Raw genomic sequence first — 20,680 nt, 5'->3', positions numbered from 1 at the left:
CAGGGACCCCTCCATGCCAAGTTTACTAAAAAGCATCAAGTGTTAAAAGCATAAAACACATATAGATCTATAGTCCAGAAGAGTAAAGAATGGAAAGGCAAAGCACCACACCAAAAGTCCAGCCCTTAGAATCGTAGAATTGTAGAGTTGGAAGGGGCCCTGAGGGTCATCTAATCCAACCACCTGCCATGCAGGGATCTCAACACACAGTCCCCCTTCCAATTTGAAACCATACTGGACCCTGCTTAGCTTTGCAAATGTGCCATCAGTTCTATCCCTGCACCGCTTGGAGCCCTACCTAGCATAAAATTGCCACTAAATCACCACAACCATAATAATCACAACCACCATTGCTGAGAGCCAGTGTGGTGCAGTGGTTAGATTGTTGGACTGGGACCTTGAGGACCAGGGTTCAAATCCCATTTGGACATGAAGCTCACTCAGTGACCTTCGGCCAGTCGCTGCATCTCAGCCTAACCTACCTCACAGGGTTGTTATGGAGGTTAAATGAGGAGAGGAAGAACCATGAATGCCACCTTGAGCTCCTTAGAGAAAAGGGTGGGATATAAATGCAATAAGCAACTCTCAGCATGCTCAACAAACTATCATTCCTAGGATTATTTGGTGGGAATCATGGCTGTTTAAAGTTGTACAGTACTGTTTAAAATGTAAAGTGCCAATGGAGTCTAAGTGTAACCAGGGAAACTCTGGCTGCATACACATTTAAAAAGCACACACACACACCAAGAATCCTAGGCACTGTAGTTTGTTAAGGCTGCTGGGAATTGTAGCTCTTTGAAGAGTAAACTACAGTTCCCAGGATTCTTTGCGGAAGTCACGTGCTTTAAATGTATGATGAGCATGCAGCCACTTTTTAAAGGATCACATTCTCTGCTAACATGGATCTGATTAGATAGATAGATAGATAGATAGATAGATAAGATACAGACGTGCCCATCTGCGAGGGTGGCCAACCGGTGCATGCATGATGTCAGGAGGAGCTGGGGACGAGGCTGAACACGACTGTGTGGCTTCAGTGTTGGGAGGCTGCTTCAAGCCTCCTTCCCCTCCATGGCAGGAAAAGGAAAAGAAGAGTCTCTCACCACACTCAGCTCTGTGCTTCACCTCCACACTTTTTGGACATGGGGGGGGGGCTAGCCCCCACCCCCAAAATATTCAGGGGCCCCAAAAGGGTACAGCCCCCAGGAGCTGGCACCCCTGTATAGATATAGCTATATCTCACATAGGCTGTTATCCCCTCATTGCTTTCAAGAAACTCTCCATGGGTAGAAGAGCTTTGCTGCAGCATCACTGGGTCATTAGAATCTCCCTTGCTTCACACCATCTCCAAACAGGAGAGCTGTTTTCTGTGCAAAACTGTTTCTAATTTATATCTCTAAGGTGTGCAGCGAAGGCATGTGTGCTCTGTCTAGCCACGAGGAAGCGACTGGCGGGTAGGTTGTTCCGCTATGCTGGGTGGTGACAGTGATAAAACAAACAGGGAGCCCTGAGACTTTTGCAGTTCAAAGCCCTGACCTAGTTTTCATAAAAAGAGCTAGAGAAAGCTTGGTGGCGGAGGTGGCAGTGGGGGAGGAGGCTAGGTCTGGCAGGTTCATGCTGAGAGGAAATTGTTGCTACTCCAGCCTACTGCTCCCAGTCGTGGGTCATTTCTGGGAAGTCACTTGTGCTCGTAGGCTGCAGAATTCAAAGCTGCAGCAATGACCTAGTTCATGCCCGATCTTGAAAACGGATGGATGTAGGGTGTGATATCTCGATTTCCATCCGGTTGCCAAGTGCAAGGGCTGTGTGTGTAAATCACAGGAAAATCTTAGCAATCTTTTCAGGCCCGTTTGGAGGCACTTCAAGCAGACTGAATGGATTAGGTCTGCATGCACAGCCAAAGTCAGTACCCTGCTCATATTCAGTAGCGGGTAGCACTATTTAAGGGGACGCGGGTGGCGCTGTGGGTTAAACCACAGAGCCTAGGACTTGCCGATCAGAAGGTCGGTGGTTCGAATCCCCACGATGGGGTGAGCTCCCGATGCTTGGTCCCTGCTCCTGCCAACCTAGCAGTTCGAAAGCACGTCAAAGTGCAAGTAGATAAATAGCTACCGCTCTGGCGGGAAGGCAAACAACATTTCCGTGCGCTGCTCTGGTTCGCCAGAAGCGGCTTAGTCCTGCTGGCCACATGACCCGGAAGCTGTACGCCAGCTCCCTCGGCCAGTAAAGCGAGATGAGCACTGCAACGCCAGAGTCGGCCACGACTGGACCTAATGGTCAGGGGTTCCTTTACCTTTGCCTAACCCTATTTAAGCCTTCAAGCATAGTTGGTTGGGTGGGTTTGCGCATATGAAGGCTCCAGCTCAAGGGAGGCTGGTTCATTGGACCTACTGGGGCAAAACCCCTACAATGGAATTGTCAAGCAATTCAACAACTACAACAACATCCTCAAAACATCAGAGCCACACACTCGTTCCTGCAACACACATATTTTATGCTACCTTGAATTTATATAGGCGTTTCTGTTAATCTCCTCTGCGCACCACTCAGCCAATCGTAATCCAAAAGAATAGCAATGGTAAGGAGGTACTGCCCATGTATCTCTTAGCAGGAAAACCATGTGACTGATCGGACTGCCTGAAAGTCAGCCTGAAGTAGGAAGACTCTTGCTCCATCTGTTGTTATGAGGCCTATCTTGTCAAGCCATTATAGCCAATATGGAAGGATTCAGGCATTAAGAACAGCTCCATGTGGTAGCATTAAACTACATTGCAATTATACTTTGGTTCTAAGCACGCAGTGACTTGACTTGACTTGATTTTAGAATGATCTCTAAACACTACATGAATCCAAGAACTGACATCCTGTGGTACGGCTTAATTTCTAAATAAGAGGTATGGAGTTAATCTTGTCTGAAAATTGCACTTCGGCCCTTTTACATGGAAACTCTTCCTTCGTCCATAGGTGTGTAGGGAATAATAAACACACACACACACACCATACACACACACACACACACACACACACACACACACAGGCATACCTTGTAGATACTGTGGGTTCGGTTCCAGACTATCGCAAATATTGCAATAAACTGAGTCACACAATGCTTTTGGTTTCCCATTGCATGTAAAAGTTATGTTTACACTATACTGTAGTCTATTAAGCCAGGCCTGCAGGGGCAGGAGTGGAAAAACCCAGGTCCAGCTCTAGCTAGCTCCCCTCCCATGGCTAGCAGAGGCATGGCAGGTCTCCTTTTCCTGGAAACAGCTGGGATGCTTGCAGCTGCACCCATGTCCTCCTACGGAGCAATACCTGTGAACCGCAATAAAATGATGTGCAGTAAAATGAGGTACAACTGTATATATTTTTAGTGATGAGGCAATGGCACTCTGAACGTGTGCAAAGGCACACTTTCTTAAATAGGTGCTGCCCATGTCCTATTGTGGTGAAAACAGAAATTACAACCTTACCAAATCAAAATGTTACCAGCCACCAGTGCTCCAGCTGACGATCCCTTTTCTCCTTCTCATGGGAGACGTGGAAGTCTGCACCCTGGAAACATTACCAATGACCTTGGGAATCTGAGTGATAAGGGAACGCCGGGGGTTCAAACATAATCCAGCCTTTCACATGCTTTTGTTCAGTCTCTTGGGAAACAGCCTATATGGTTGCCTGCAACATCTCCTTTGCTCTTTTCTCTGCAAAGAGCTTCTCTGACACACGCCAACCCCGCCTCCCAAGTACAGAAATTACTTCCTGCCATTCAGAAAAGTTTTGCACAAGCAGAAAAAAACACCTGAAATTTGTTTATTTTAGATGTCTATATCCTGCCTTTCCTCCATGAAGCTCAAGACAGCATACTTGGCTTCTTTCTTCCCATACTTTTGCTCTCACAACAACCCTGTAGGGTAGGTCATACTGACTGGCCCAAGGTTGCTCAATGAACTTCAACAACTGAGGAGGGATTTGAAGTCAGGCTTCCTGACACCAACACTGACTTGACTTGACTTTAGAATGATCTCTCCCCCACCCTCCCTCTTGCCACCAAATTCACTTCACAGAGATTTCTATGAGACATAGAACTAATCCCCACCACGAATTCGGAGCACATGGATTTCCTCAAAAGAAACCCGGGAACTATAATTTTTGGGGTGCTGGGAATTGTAGCTCTGTGAGCAGTAAACTACAGTTCCCAGAGTTCTCGTGTGGAAGCCATGTGTTTTATATGGACGGTGTGGATGTGATCTAGTTGGATCTGATCCGGAAGGTTTGGGTTCAAATATTTCCTTATTATCATGGCCTTGAGCAGCTCTTCATCAGCCAGCCTCGTTTCCCTCAGTCTCAAGGGCAGTTGCAAGGTAGGATGAGAACTTTGTACGCAGAAGGTGCCAGAGAGAAATGGCTCCTTCGCTTTTAAAAGGCTGTTGAAATGCTGTTGCTGTGTTTGGGACACATCCCACTCATGTCCGCTTCCCTACAATCACTTTGTATAGCTAAGATAACAGCAAATGCCTCAAAACACAAGGCCGGACAGAAGCAGGCAGGAGGGGAGAGAGAGAGAGAGAGAGAGAGAGAGAGAGAGAGAGAGAGAGAGAGAGAGAGGCGGACACGATCTGAGGAATGATACGTGCATTAGGAGGCCGCCTCAAGTGGAGAACGACTGTCCAGTAATTCCTCCTCTGCCCTTATCGCCTCTTGGAGTGTAATAGCCTGTGACTAATCTCCAACCTCCCCACTTCCTCAGCCTCCTCGCTTCAGCTGGTATTTTAAAATGGACACACTGACACGTGCCACGATGGCTCTGCAGGGCTCATAATTGAGCTCTTTCAAGCACAGTGTGCATGTGGGGCTGAGGTGTCGCCAATATGCATATCATGTAGAGGACACACTTGGATCAGTGGTATAAAGGTAAAGGGCCCCTCCACCAGAAATCCTTCTTATTTTTCATTCATGGTTTGTGCTTATTATGATATTGGGGCAGTTATACAGTGGTACCTTGGGTTACATACGCTTCAGGTTACATATGCTTCAGGTTACACACTCCGCTAACCCAGAAATAGTGGTTCAGGTTAAGAACTTTGCTTCAGGATAAGAACAGAAATCGGGCTCTGGTGGCGTGGCAGCAGCAGGAGGCTCCATTAGCTAAAGTGGTGCTTCAGGTTAAGAACAGTTTCAGGTTAAGAACGGACCTCCGGAACGAATTAAGTACTTAACCCGAGGTACCACTGTACACAACCCCGTTTTCAATGCTGTTAGCAATTACCCAAAGTTTGGGGGTTAGCCACGCTGCTATTATTCTCCAGTCCGTGAACATACTGTAATCTCCTCCTGATATCCCGTACCTGAGGTTTCCATATGCTTGTTGCTGTTCTGCTTTCATAGTGTCCTCTGCGCTGCAATAGTGCAATAACATGAGCAAAGCACCGCAGGACAGTTAATACAGCAGAATAGTGGGTGGGCAGCCCAGTACCAATCTGCTGCAAATGCGCTATTATTGCCTCCACGACTCGCAAAAATGAAAACTCCACCCATCTAGAGGGGCCAAAAGGTTCCCTTCCTGCGAGCACAGTTGAGCACTGTTAAAACTCCTGCCTCAGTTGGGCAGTGTTGAAATGCCACTGTGTCTCTTGAGGAAGCCGCAGTTCCTTGCCAGTGTGCAATTGTGAGTCAACTGGGGCTCCTGCCAAACCATTATGTTCGCCTCTTTTGCAAAGACATCACACAGCCCCAGCTAATAACCTCTGAAGAATAAGAAACTGGGATAAGAACACCCTCCTCCTTCCTGCCACCTGCCGAACCCTCCCTCCCTCCCTCCTCCTCGTGCCACCACCCTCCCGCAAAGTGCTTGCTGGCTTAGTTTTGGGGATATGGAGTGTTCGGGTGGTTTTTTTTGGTTTTTTTATCACTTAGAAATTGCAGGTTCGATCACAGAGTCTCGTCTGACAGCTGGCTGGATAATTTGTCTCTCGGCTCAGGGAGGGAATGATGGAAGTCAATTTGACAGCTGCATGGCTCCCTGAGGATCCCAGACCTGGAGCACATGGAGGAGCGACAGACGGGCCGCTGCTCTGAATACCAATGAAGCGTCTGCCAGCGAGCACTGACTGGGTATGGTGAAATGAATCACACACATCCGGCTAGGGGACGATTATGGTTATTGCAGAAGGGGGTGGGAGGGTTTGGGGAGGTGGGGGGAGGGAGAGAGAGCAGGGGGAAACCTGAAGCCTAAGGTTCTACCGACAGCTCATCACCATCAGACTCAATAGGCTCCCACACTGCAAGATTCAAGAGGTCTTGTCTACATGCAAGGCATGTAATTCAGTTAAATTGGCACCCTGATCCTCAGTATTTCACACTCCTGTGCCTGCCTAAAAAATAAAAAAAAAGTTAGGCCATCTTCACAGCATGCAGCACTGGATTGGTGCAGCAATTACAGAGCCCCCTTCCTAAGCAGTTAATTTTGGACCCTGGGCTTCATGATCTTACAGGAGCCCCCTTTAGACGCTGTGTCTATTACTTCGGTTGCGAAGCACACAATTAATATTTTCTCAACATACTCATGCACGCCAGATCCTAGCTTTACAACTGTTTCCACATTCCTGAAGCATTAGAGCAAGAAATAGTTTGCCCTGATTAAAAAAATGAAGAATACTTTTGACCATGTGCGGTTTTGCATTTTACTCACTTAAATAAAACCACAACCATCACTGCAGGAATACAAACGGGACCTGCTTCTGCTTCTGATGGTAAACCCATTTACCTGGGAACGGCTACTGTTGTGTTGTAGAAAAGGGTAGCAAGGGTTAGCTCCAAAGAAGTTCTGCTGAGAGTAAACCCAGTGAAACTGATGGGCTTAAGCTAACCATTAATTTTAATGGGTTGCTTCCAGTGTTAATCCTACTCAGAGTAAACCCATTGAAATTAATGGACATGACTAAGTTAGGCCCATTAATTTCAGCAAGCCTACTCTGAGTAAAAGACAGTCAACCCCTTTTTTAAAAAAAGAAGAAATCAGAAGATGATGTGCTGACTGGCATCAGCCCCAGGGGGCCCTAGCAAGCCCATGCCAGCCCCAATGCTGATAGGCCATCATCTGCTGCTCTCTGGTGAAGTGGATGGGCTTAGAAAAAGTTTCACCGCTGATCCCAAGCAGTTGCTTGCTGATGCAGCAACCTCATGGACAACCACACCAGTGAGCATTCCTGAAAGCACTGGCAAGGAAATGAGATACTGCTGCACATGTTGCTTTTTGGGGGGGATATGCAAGATGACCTTCTCTCAAAGCCCTCACAAGAATAATGGCTAAAGGTGCTTTCTTCATCATCACCATTTATTTGTATGCTGCTTTCCCATGGTACTATAAACCATACTCGCAAGGGGTTATTTAATTACAAAACATATAAGCAATAGGCAAAGCGGAAACATCTCATATGCATGAATAAATATGCAGTAATAGGGGCTGTACCCCTGCTCCCTCCACTCATCAGTCACTCTCACCCCACATTAACACCATGGTGTCCAAACTTTTTTTCAAAGATTTGATGAAGTGAAGGGCCGCGAGGGCCGACCAAAGGGCCTTTGCACAATTCAAACTGTTGGCGCTGACCTTTAAAGCCCTAAACGACCTCAACCCAGTATACCTGAAGGAGCGTCTCCACCCACCTCATTCTGCCCAGATACTGAGGTCTAGCGCCGAGGGCCTTCTGGCGGTTCCCTCACTGCAAGAAGCGAAGTTACAGGGAACCAGGCAGAGGGCCTTCTCGGTGGTGGCGCCCACCCTGTGGAACGCCCTCCCACCAGATGTCAAAGGAAAAAACAACTACCAGATTTTTAGACGACATCTGAAGGCAGCCCTGTTTAGGGAAGCTTTTAATATCTGAATGACTATTTTAATATTTTGTTGGAAGCTGCCCAGAGTGGCTGGAGAAACCCAGCCAGATGGGCGGGGTATAAATAAATAAATTATTGTTGTTGTTGTTGTTGTTATTATTATTATTATTAATTCCCAAACCCCTTTCCAATTCCACTTCTGTATTCAATTATGCAGACCCAATTTGCAACCAGGGCCGTCTTAAGCATATCCAGCGCCATGGTGCAAAGATCCCTCTGGCACGCCCCCTTTCCCAGGAAAGGCTGCGCGTGGCCGGGCATTGGCTCCCATGGTGGGATCATGGTGTGGGGCTGGGCAGCCGGGCGCGATGGGGGTGGCACGGGAGGCAGGTGGGGTTCTCATCTGGGCAAGGACAGGCGAAGTGAGCTGGGCTGTCCGTGTCACCGCAGCAGAGAAGCACACTCACTCAGCCGCAGTCTTGCCGTCCTTGCTTGGGGAGGAAGGGGGGAGGAGAGAGCGTGACTTGGAGGGGATCGGGCAAGGGAAGGAAACGCGGGTCGTGTGAAGGAGTGCAGAGGTGGTGGGGGCAGCGGGAGGAGGCAGGCTCTGTGCAAGGTGGTGGAGAAGCAGGGGAAGGAGGTAGGGGTTAGCAGCCTCGAGCGCAGGGATCTTTTGAGGTAGAGTGGATGGGGGGAGTGGTAGTAGAGTCACGTTTATTATGTGCAGAGCTTGGGATGCAAGCACACACCACGCAGCCGAGGAGGTGGTGTGCCGAGGAGCCAGCGGAGATAGCTCTGGACTGCGGGAAAGCATCCGGAGCCTTCCTGCCTCCGACGGGCGCTAGAGGCGTGCAGGCTCCAAGCTCCCGCTCCACCTCACTTACCTTCCCCCTCTCATCTCCCCAGACTCTTCGCCTGGCGCCCTCCACTGCTTGGCACCCTGGCTCACCGTGCCACTACGCCCAATGTTAAAGACGTCCCCTGTTTGCAACCATGTCCACGTCTACCCACCATGTCCCTGACTCGTCCCCCCTCTCCTTATGTGGAACCCCCCTTGAAACCTCCAATTCTTCAGATTTCATGCCCCTGCTTTTATCTTCACCCCCATTCCGATACCCCTTATTCTTTTCTTTGCACCCTCATTTTCACTTCCTTTCCCCCTCCCCACTGCTCCTCACTTTGCTTAATGCTCCCTTGAACATAGATCACCCCCATTTCCATGTCTGGCTCTCTCTCCTGTTCTGCTTTGCACACCCTACCACAATGATATATGTTGCTGTAACTTTAAGATAAATAGAATCTTAAGAGCAAGAAAGTCAGTTGGTTTGCTCAGCTAGAGAAGATTATGTTCAGTTGATGAAAGTTGACTGTATACATATATATATGGGTATCCGCTTGTTAGTAAAGTAAAAGGTAAAGGTAAAGGGACCCCTGACCATTAGGTCCAGTCGTGGCCAACTCTGGGGTTGTGGTGCTCATCTCGCTTTATTGGCCGAGGGAGCCGGCGTACAGCTTCCGGGTCATGTGGCCAGCATGACTAAGCCACTTCTGGCGAACCAGAGCAGCGCACGGAAACGCCGTTTACCTTTCCGCCAGAGCGGTACCTATTTATCTACTTGCACTTTGATGTGCTTTCGAACTGCTAGGTTGGCAGGAGCAGGGACCGAACAACGGGAGCTCACCCCGTCATGGGGATTCGAACCGCCAACCTTCTGATCGGCAAGTCCTAGGCTCTGTGGTTTAACCCACAGCGCCACCCGTGTCCCTTGTTAGTAAAGTACCTACACTGAATCTGGAACTTCATGTTGAAGACAGCACATGGTACCAGGAGTGAAATGCATTGTGTGAAGTGTACTATGGAATATTTGAGGAGCCCACATTCTTTATCTTTTTCACATGAGGCAGCTGAGGAAATGGAAGAGAGAGAAGTTTGAGAACAGTGAGAAAGGAGATGCATTGAAAAGAAAAAAGTGGCTGTTTTAAACAGCGACAGAACTTTGAGTCAAGTGGGGGTGGAGGAACACTGATAGGAAAATAGTGTTATTAAACAACAGCAGAGCTTTGATTAAAGCAGGTACACTGAGGGGTCATCTTTTAAGGAAAATAAACAGTTTTAACAAGAAGAAATAGCAGAGATGGGCACAACACAGAAACTAACGAAACAGAGCCTTTTGAAACACCCTTCTCACTGTGCTCAAACCATGTTTCAAGCTGACATTCCCCCCCTCAATGTTATCCCCTGCTAGGTCTACTCAAACGTCTGCCACTGTTTAAAATAACCACTTTCCTCCTCTCAATTTCTGTACACCTCTGCTTTGCTCAAACCTCTACTGTGTGTCTGTGTGGCAAATGGTCCCACCACTACTCTGCTGCCTCATTGCAGGGATGTTGGTGTTGGTAGGGCATTTCCATGGCTTGTGCCCATTCAGATTTGTAGGGTGGGATGCAGGGAGCTCTACTGTCATTGGCAATGACAGAGAGAGCTGACAAATGTTAGTTTTGTCCTCATCCTCTTCTTTGCTCAGTAACACTGGCTCTGAAGAAGAGGAAGCTGGCAGGCATTGCCACCCTCCTAGACTGGTTATAAGTTAGAAGGCAAGGGAGCTGGCATCTGGCTGAAGGCAGACTGGAGTGCCCCTTCTGCCCTGAAGAACCAACCACCACTTACCATGGCTCTGCCCTCCCACACCATCTGCTAGTGCCTGAGACCTTCTGCTTGCAAAGCAAGCACTCTGTCACTTAGTTATGGCCCATCCCTAGGAACAAAACAGTCCTAGCTGGCTAGGCTAGGTTCCAGCCTCAGCCCATGCAGTTCCAAATCCCACGAAACTCCCAACGTCCTTTACCAATTTCAGTGGGTCACAACCAACCACTGAATCAACTCAGCTAAAAAGCAGATGGAGACTGGGGGTGGGGATTATGGAATGAGTTGTTTTTTCCCCATTTCCATTTTAACATTGCAATGGCAAAGCCATCACATTTTCTATCATTACTGGGGGCTGGGGGAAGCAGAAAAGTCCTCCCCTGCTATACCCCCCCACCCCAGGAGAATGAAAAGGAAGAGATCGGTTAATTTGATTAGGACCTGCTTAGACAGCAAAATAACCGTCCACAAAGAGATGGGGAACCCGGTGGTAAAACGATCAGTTTGGTCATAAAAAAAGCACGACAACCTGAGTGTGATGGAACGTTTGTTTGAATGAACACTATGGTAACTATACAGATCCTAATAGGCAAAGCTGCTCGATTAATTCAGCCCTCTAGTGAATCTGTTATCACCATAGTAACACCCTAGTATTGTTATCGGGGAACCTGCTGAAGTGTAGTGAGACGTTAGCATCTGGTAAGCATCTGCAGAGCTACTTACTCAGGTTATAGGATGACTGGAGTGAAGCTGAGGAGAAGGAACTGTGGGCTACGGAGTCTCCCGAGTGCCATATTTCAGAAGCAGAGATACCCGCTGGGGGTCTTGTAGCGCATCTGGGATTGCAGTCTGGAAGAGGGTGGAATTCAGAGGTCTCCTAGGTTGCAAACAGAAACCCATACAGATTGCAGTGGTGGCACTTATTTACATCACAGATATATATATATATATATTCATAACTACCTTTGCATTAGAAGAAAAGTTCAAGGCGATTTACACAAATATAAAAAAACCAACAAAAAGGAGAAACGTTGTTGGCATCCGTCTGCCTTGAGAGACAATGGAGTGTGCCTCTACGGACGAAGTCAAATGGCTGTGGCTGCAGAGACTAGTAACTCAGAACTGCTGCCTCCTGCATTGTTTTTAGTGCATTAGCAGCACTGGAGTGACCTCTCTGGGGCGCAAGCCTGGGCAGCATGTGTGGAGGTCCTGTGCTGCCCAGATGACAAGACTCTCAGATCTTGGCATCACTGTTGTGGTCCAAAAAAGAAAAGCAGAGCAATACATTTGGGACTAGCTTTATTGCTGGGTGGAGGTGTACAAGATGCCATCCAAACATCTTCAGGACTCTACTCCGGATTAAGCATTGAAAAAGAAGAAAATCAAGGAAGAACGCCCCCCCCCCACAGGACAGAAGAGGATGCAGGTTTGCATAAAATGTGCAAGTGCTAATTTGTGGGTTAAACCACAGAGCCTAGGACTTGCCGATCAGAAGGTCGGCGGTTCGAATCCCCGCAACGGGGTGAGCTCCCATTGCTCGGTCCCTGCTCCTGCCAACCTAGCAGTTCAAAAACATGTCAAAGTGCAAGTAGATAAATAGGTACCGCTCTGGCGGGAAGCTAAATGGCATTTCTGTGTGCTGCTCTGGTTAGCCAGAAGCGGCTTAGTCATGCTGGCCACATGATCTGGAGGCTATACACCGGCTACCTCAGCCAATAAAGCGAGATGAACACCGCAACCTCAGAGTCATCTGCGACTGGACCTAATGGTCAGGGGTCCCTTTACTTTACCGGCAAAATCAAGGGGTGGGGAACATTCCCTTATGGGCAGTTGAGAGGAAGGAACACTTGCTAGCATTAGTGCCCAGCGCCCACCAGAACTTGTAGGGCAGAAGGCAGGAAGATCAACAGTAGGTGGCAACAGACCCAATGACAGACAAAGCCAACTAATTCTAGTTTCCTCTCCCACTTCCTCGCTGAGTTCTACAAGGGCAACACTGAGACTATGGATGTGGAGGCTGGCAGCCAGGGCTACCTCATAAGATTGGCTGTAAGATGGGATAGGCAAATCCGTTGATTTTTGTTTATCTCCGCTTCTAATTTTCCCTGGTCTTACGTCCAGTTCTCTGTTTTGACACCAGCTCCTCGCCTTAAAAGTCAGAAAAATTCCTTGGCATTTTGGGGCAAATTTATCTCAATGTAGACTTTTTTTTGTATGCTATTTTTGCCCGATAGACACATTTTTGCAAAACAAATTCACCCAATATAAAGCATTTCTGTATGTCACCTTCACTAATGAATGCATTTATATGCACACTCTGCCCCAGTGTAATCACTTTTGCATGTGTTTCTAAGAACTGCATTGCAAAATTTGGAGAGGTACTAATTTCAAAAGGTTTATTTATTTTGTAAATAAATTTCATATTGGTTCTGGAAAGTGCAAAATAGGTAGGCTTGCCTTTAAATACAAAATGAATAAAAATTCTCCCACCATCCCTAGACTGAGATCAGCGGGGCAGTGCCCCACTTGCACTCCACTGCTTGCTGGCCTTAGGCCTGCTTCCTGACGTGCCTCTGCTTCATTTTAAAGCTGTCCTCAGCTAAAGACGTTTCTGGGCTTCAGGCAGAATTAAGCATTTCCTGTGCTACCCAGCACAGCCTCTGACGTTATGGGCTGCAGCTGCCAGAGTCTCCACCCCTGCCTTTCAGAGTCTGGAAACAATGTCTGCAGTTTCCCTCCTTTCCTTTCCCACCATCTGCGCAACGATTTTGGGTTTTTTCCAGTGTCTGCCACCACCTGTGGTTCGTTAGATGACAACAAGATAGGGAAACACTTGGATCCATGAAATGTACAGCTGCGAAAGAAAAGCTTTCTGATCCTTCCAAAACTGTGTCGGCTTACATGTGGTGCTTCGCAGCATGTCTATGCATAGTTTTGCATGCACAACAAGTGTGCCTCAGAGTGGCACTTCACAAGTCATGCCAGCTCCTCAACTTTGAACATGGAGACACACAATTTTAATTTACTTCTCCTTACTCTCTCTGAAATCTGACCTCCCGGTTTCGTCTCCCCTTTCTTCTTCTTCTTCCCCTGTGCTCCCCTTTATTCTTGCACATGACTAGAAATTAAGGCAGTGGTCTGAGAACTGAGCTCAAAGGCAAAACGCTTTGCAAGATATCTCAAGCTGATTAAAATTGTTCTTGCAAAACATGGTCTGCTAGACTGAATCAGATCAGTAGACAAGTTCTCCACTCCTCTGACAGTTATAACAAGATAAAAAGTTGCTAGGGCAGGTTTTAGACTGACCTAATTTCAAATGCTTCTTTCAAAGGTGAACCCTAAGAATTTTATGCCAAGTCCTCCCCAGCTTTCTTATGGTTATATCTTAAGAAGGTCTTGTTCAAACATAAAACTAAATCTATAGAATAACATTGCATGAATGAGCCATGGGACTGTGTGCTTCCACCTAACCCTCTCCTCCACCATGGCCATAAGATTAGAAGCTTTCATTTCTATTTTTTGACTAACCAGAGTTTACCAATATGTGGTTAATCTAAACTATGGTTTACGGAAACCAGTTTTAAAGCTCAATTCAGAGACATTGGGCCTAGGGCCTACTTTCACATCACCAAAGGAGAGGATATGAAAAATTATATATGTAAATGAAAATGTACAAATAATGATCTAAATAGAATTGCAACACATCTGACAGTGACGAGGCCAACTGTGCGTCTGTTCAATCTGTTACCCAGGTGCTAACTGTTGATGGGCAATTTCAAGACCCCTGCAACTCTCCCTCCCCCCCCAAACATAAAGTAATTCTTTACATAGCACAGAGTTAAACTAGGGCGTTCACACTGCAAAGAGTTAGCGATTGCCACCAACTTGGGTGGCATTAAAAGAGGATTAGAAAAAAAATCATGGGGTAGGCCAGGTGGAAGGTAAGGCTATCAGAGTTTGCCAGCCACAATGGTGTTGTTCTCTCTCCAGTATCAGAGCCAGTCAACCTGTGAATACAAGTTCCTGGTGATGTCAATTAGGAAGAGTACTGTTGTGCCCTTATGTAGATGACAGCTTCCAAGAGTGAATTGTTTGTCCACCAGAAAGAGGAATATTAGCCCATCAAAAAGAGCACAGTCCTGTGGAAAGTAGGACCAATAGACACTATGACTTGGATTAATATACCCTATTTTCCCGTGTATAAGACTAGGTTTCCCCCCTTAAAAATAATGTCCAAAATTTGGGGGCATCTTATACATGGATAGATCTTTCCCCATTTTCTTAAATCAGAGTCCCCCAAAATAGTCTTATACATGGGGGAGTCTTATAGACAGAAAAATATGGTTAATCTGTTTTTTCCCTTTCCAGTAAAAGGTATACAGTATCCAGAGATTTGGGGGGGGGCAATATTTCCTGGTACTGAGTAATTGGAACCTCAGTTTCTGCTGCCCATGGCAGACATTTTGAGCTGGTACCCACAGCACTTTCAGCAATATATGAATACTGGCACCATTTTTTTAACACCTTCTTCCCTGTACTTATAATACCTACATTAAAATAGTTATGCAGGCAAAATTGTAAACCAAACCTGTTCTCCAGCATAACCAGGAAGGAAAGGGGCCTTTCGTGCTATCATTCTAAAAGAAAAAAAATCATCTGTGGTATTGCTGCCATTGCCTCAGGAGGCTCGCCTAGTCTCCCACCCTTTCAATGGTTTTACTTTCCTTATAACAGAGACTGAGCTTGTTTACCTGATAGGAAGACAATTTTCTGCTCCTGGAGGTCACCTCCTAATTGTTCTGGTTCCCTGCTAAACCTAACTGGTTCCCATTAATTTTCCTCATAGGCAAACCCACGCTTGCTTGCTGAAGCTGTGACTGCCATGGAACAGGTGAGCTAACCTCGTGTAAAGAGTGGAGAATCTTGAAATAAAACAGGGTTTGAGGTGGGGGGGGGAGAAGAGTGTGACAGGACAGGCATTTGATCAATTCCAGCTTAGCTGCCCACCAAGCACGGGGGACAAAAGGTGTCTGTCCAGAGGGAAGAATCATGCCCAGCAACTGTAATATAAACTATATTGCACATTTATTAAGTGCCTACAGTGGTAAGGCCCTGTACACAGAACCAGACATGCTCACTGGCAGATGTTCAATGAGGTAGACACGGCTAGGAAGGACTTTCCTCTTTCAGTAATCATTTTAAGAGATTTACTATCCCCAGCCGGAATGGAAACTGCTTTTGTACTGGCAGTTGTTTTAATTGTTTTTATACCTGCAATTGTTTTATATATGTTGCAATGTGAAATTGCTTTGAGGTGCTTTATAAGAAGAGGTTCGTTAATGGTGAAGACAGCATTTCAGGGAAGTAAACGAATGTAAATCTTGGCTGTTGGATCAGGCCAGCGGCCCATCTAGTCCAGCCTTCTGTCCTCACAGTGTCCAATCAGATGCCTGGGGGAAACTCGCAAGCAGTGTAGCACCCTGCTTGTGGTTAACGCTTAGCTGGAATGAAATATTCAACGCAGCAATAGAGAAATTAAAATAATTATTTATTTGTCAGACAAATAAATGAGAGGCACAGTGGTATGTGGTTACCAAGCTCTGGCCTGGGCTCCTGCCATTATGGCCAGCACTTATATCCCCTTAATCCAGCCCCCTTTGCTCCTCCTGTGGCTGCCTCTGTCCAATCAGCCTGGTTGGATTTCCTATTGGCTGATTGCTATAACCAATCCTAAAAGATACACCCACATCCTCCTGTCCTTATATGGAACACAAAGAGCTATATATTGTTACATCTATAAATGACAAATAAGTAGTAATATATCTTACATGTGTCTCAACAAGGAATCTTAATTACCAGCTCACCTCTTGCCCTCCCTGCCCTATTGCCTTCTAAAACAAATGGTTAATCTTAAATTTTTATCTTAAACATATGTCAAGGATCTTGAGTTTCACATCAACATTGAAAGATATCCTTCATTTGAAGGTTTCCAAACAAATGTCTGACAGCCATATATCAGGACAGCTCTGATGGCGTCTTGCCGTCTGGTAGGGGGCTAGGCTGCTGGCTGACTTAATTCCAGGATAAATACAACTCTTCTAGCATTTGTTAAATCCTTTGCATAATTACATTTAAGACAATACATAACATAGGTAGCCTTTTAAAAAGAATAAGGCCTTTTTTAAAAAGGGAACTCAGTTTAAAACAGTTTCAGAAGAAACCTCTTTAGTTTACATTCCCCCCCCCTTCAGCCAGCTGCTTCAGCCAGCTGCTTTGTTTCCATTAGCTCTTCCCAACATTTATTGAAACTCTCTCAGTTTAAGAAAGAAACAGCTTTAAAAGACTTCCCAGCTAGATGCTTCTCCATTTGGTCTTGGCCTTTTTAACCTTAGAAGATCTGGCTCATTTTACTGGGAGGCACATTGGCATTATTTTTCTATTTACCAACTATTAATTATGTTTATCTCTGCCTTTTTTATCTTCTATAACATGTAGGGTCAGTGCCTTACTCAGTCTGTAATTTCAGCTTTTACGACTTTGAGAATTGTTTTCTGCTATCAATCAAAAGGGGCCCCTTGTCTAGGAAAAACATTGCCAGTGTTTTCTTAAGCAGCTAGCCTTCTTGCCTGGCATGAAACTTTTGAAAATCTTTTAGGCTCTCTCTTTAATATACAAGTCCTGATCAAACATTAATAAAATGCAGGCTTATGCCTGATGCCTCATTCCCCCCTTTCAAGCTCAAGGACCTTCGTCCCAAGTGTCCTTGATAGCTTGACCTTCATCATGTTCCTGAGGTAAAGCTCTGTATAGGGCCATGATATGAGGTAGAGTTTCATTTGAAACCATCTTGCTAATTGTACTTCTAAAACATGAAATGATACATGGCATCATACATAAAACCATTACCACTACTGTCAAGAAAAACAAGCAAGACAATAGTATCCCTTTGAGTCCTGTGACATTAGGTAACCAATTGGTGAGCCATCCCATATCCCATCCTTCCCATGTTTGTACTGGGACATGTGCTATATTCTCCATCTTTGTGGCCAACACACGGATTGCCTCACCATTATCTGAAATGTTAAAGCAACAGGCATTCCCTGTCAAGTTCAAGACTCCACATAGGCCTCCCTGCTTGGCAAGTACATAATCCATTCCCATTTTCAGCTGCAAAATGGCGGCTCTACTTTCATCCAACTGTTGTGCAATAAGTCTCAAACTCTTGGCCGTTGCATTGGTTACAAGTTCCACTACTGCTTGCAATCGAATTATTCTGTTTAGATTATAAATAGGATCCCGTGCCCCTTGTATGAGCTCACCAGGATTCCAGGAGGCAGGATCATAATAGGCTATAATGCGCTCTGGTGGCCAATCATCAGTACCGCTCCAACTTTGGGTACTTCCTCCTGCTATATGAGAAATATCAGCGTTTCTTCGTGTACGCTTGGCCAAATTAGTGGGCATAATCCACATTGGTGGTAATACCCATCCCAGGAAACAAGTCCCACTCCATTTGGAGGGGAGTTTCTTGTATGCCCATTCTCCACATATCCACCACAACCATCGGGTCTGAGGTCTTTGGTACGTGGAGTACAGAAGGCGAAATAGCAAAAGAGGTAGAGAGTTCACAGTGCAGTATGTTAGATTGCCTTTTTCTGTCACAGTTATGTTCCATACCACTTTCCATGCATGAATAAAAGGAGGTGCACAGGGCAAGGCATTCCGAGTTCGATAGGTAGTATCGTGTGCCCAGGTATTCTTAATATTATCCCAAGTATAGTGACAATGAGAAGAGCCTATCATGGTAGAATCAGCTGCATCTGATGATTTATGTACACAGAATTCCCCTTGTACAGGTATAACTCGTAATGGTTTAGTTGAGTTCCATCCGGGGAAATTCTGTACTTCTGTTTGGTGTGGTATTTCGCTTACCATACCAATGGCATCTAATGGTATCGGTAATAAGGGCATACCTCCCTCTGAATCATCTGGCCCAAGAGAGCAAACAAGGCAATTGGTCCTATTTGCAACATTGGCTACCATTTCAGCTAAACCTACCCACATATTGCGGTCATGGCGGAATCCATATTTAGTCAATTTGGTCAGATTCAAGGACCCTTCCCCTTCCCAAGGGATCAGGATTAATAGAATCATGTTGATGTCTAGCATATGCATTCCTCCCACAAAAGATTACCTTATTGTGATAGCAAATAAATATTAGTCCCAATATAATTCCCCCAGTGACAGGAATGGGGAACCACCAAGACCAAAACATATATCCCGAGGATCCCCAATGAGTAATATCTCTGATAATTGTTCCACAAGGGGGGGGCATTCAATTAATTGTATAAGAGAATCTTTCCTTTCACAATCGCTGGTTCAGATGCTCCTCAAGCTTCAGGCGTGCGCAGGTCAGCCAGCTTCCAGGTTGTGGCTGCAGCAGGCCGGTTGTCTAATGTTGCCCGTGACCTAGCCCGTTCCCGGTAGGGCTAGATACAGGGGTTTTTGGAGAGAGTCAGTTTAAGAGGATTAGAAGGGTCACCTTTGCACGTCCAACTGCCTTCGGACTTCTTCAAACGGGAGTGATGAATCCAGGGGGTCACCTCAGCTACCTTCACCGCTGTTGGAGTAGAGAGCAAGACGGTGTAAGGTCCACGCCACTTAGGTGCAAGTGGATCACGTTTCCACTCTTTCACCCATACGCTATCGCCAGCCTGGAACTGATGAATCGGCTCGGCAATGCTGCACGGCGTGCGCTCGAGGGCCCACCTGTTAAGAGAAACAAAAACACGGGAGAGAGATTGCACTTGTCCCTGTGTCACATGGTCTCCTATTTGTTTAAGATCAGCTGAAATATCCTGAACAAAGGAGGGCGGTCTCCCATACAGGAGCTCAAAAGGTGACAACTTAAGTCTTTTTGTGGGTGCACACCGAACACGAAACAGTGTTATGGGTAACACATCTACCCATCCCAATCCCGTTTCCTGGGTTAATTTTGCCAATTGGGTTTTCAGAGTCCGATTCATTCTTTCAGTTTTCCCTGAACTCTGAGGCCTATAGGCTGCATGCAGTCTCCATTTCACTTGTAGGACTCGACATACTTCTTGTACTACTTGATCAATGAACGCTGGCCCATTATCACTTCCAATGCATCTAGGTAACCCAAACCTCGGGATCAATTCAGTCAGGAGTCTCTTAGTTACCTCTCGTGCCTTTTCAGTTCGGGTAGGAAAAGCTTCAACCCATCCGGTAAGAGTATCTACAAACACAAGGAGATACTTGAATCCCTTAGAAGGGACCAGCTCTGTGAAGTCCACAATTAGGCTTTCCATGGGGACATATCCCACATGTTGGATTCCAGGAGGTTGTACCGGTCCCTGCCTGGGATTGTTTTTAGCACAAAGAACACATTTCTGTGAAATGCAAGTTGCTAATTGTGATAGATTAATAATATACAACTTCCGACTGAGACTCTCTCTGGTTGCAGTACCGCCAAGGTGAGTAGATTCATGATAATTTCTTACAATTGTGCCTGCTAGATGATGAGGTACATAAATCCTATTGTCTGGCAGGATCATCCAACCGTCCTTCACAACTGCTCCTTCCTGTTCAGCCCACTTCCTCTCTTCTGGGGTATAGTGAGGTTTAACTTCTTCTGGAACTACCTCTGGTATGAGGGCTGCTATAAATCCTCCCACAGGCTTTTGGGCTGCCTCTCGGGCTGCTTTGTCAGCAGCATGATTTCCTCTGGTTATTGGATCCCTTCCTCGTCCATGACCTTTGCAGTGCATTACAGCAATCTGTTCTGGAGCCCATACTGCTTCTAACAGGATTTCTACTTCAGGTCCATATTTCAAGGCCTTCCCGTGGGCTCCTATTAGACCTCTTTCTTTCCATAGAGCACCATGTGCATGCAGGGTTAAGAAGGCATATTTAGAATCAGTATAGATGTTTGCCTTACATCCGGCTGCCAATTGCAGAGCTCTAGTTAAACCTATAAGTTCAGCTTTTTGTGCTGAGGTGCCAGCAGGCAAAGCTTCAGCTTCCACAACTTCCTCATTGGTGACCACAGCATATCCTGCTCGTCTGGCACCTTTATGCAGGTAACTGCTACCATCAGTATAATATACAACATCTGGATTTTTCAATGGTTCATCTTTCAGATCGGGTCTACTGGAATAAACTTCATCCATTATTTGGAGA

General features: G+C 46.2%; 1 protein-coding gene across 3 annotated transcripts in view; it reads right to left on the bottom strand.

Moving 5' to 3' along the window:
• The window catches only part of LOC308591136 (uncharacterized protein), a 164,184-nt gene that overhangs the window by 36,442 nt on the left and 107,062 nt on the right, over positions 1-20,680 (bottom strand). For all 3 annotated transcript variants that reach the window (XM_081201755.1, XM_081201756.1, XM_081201757.1), the window contains one exon: positions 11,201-11,354. In XM_081201755.1, the coding sequence (XP_081057881.1) occupies positions 11,201-11,354 (154 nt within the window). The remainder of the gene's footprint in view (positions 1-11,200; positions 11,355-20,680) is intronic.

The sequence above is a fragment of the Podarcis bocagei genome (genome assembly GCF_964188305.1).
Source record: "Podarcis bocagei genome assembly, chromosome: 7".
Taxonomy (NCBI): domain Eukaryota; kingdom Metazoa; phylum Chordata; class Lepidosauria; order Squamata; family Lacertidae; genus Podarcis; species Podarcis bocagei.
Note: the sequence above shows the minus strand (reverse complement) of the source record. Positions and strands in the feature narration are given on the sequence as shown.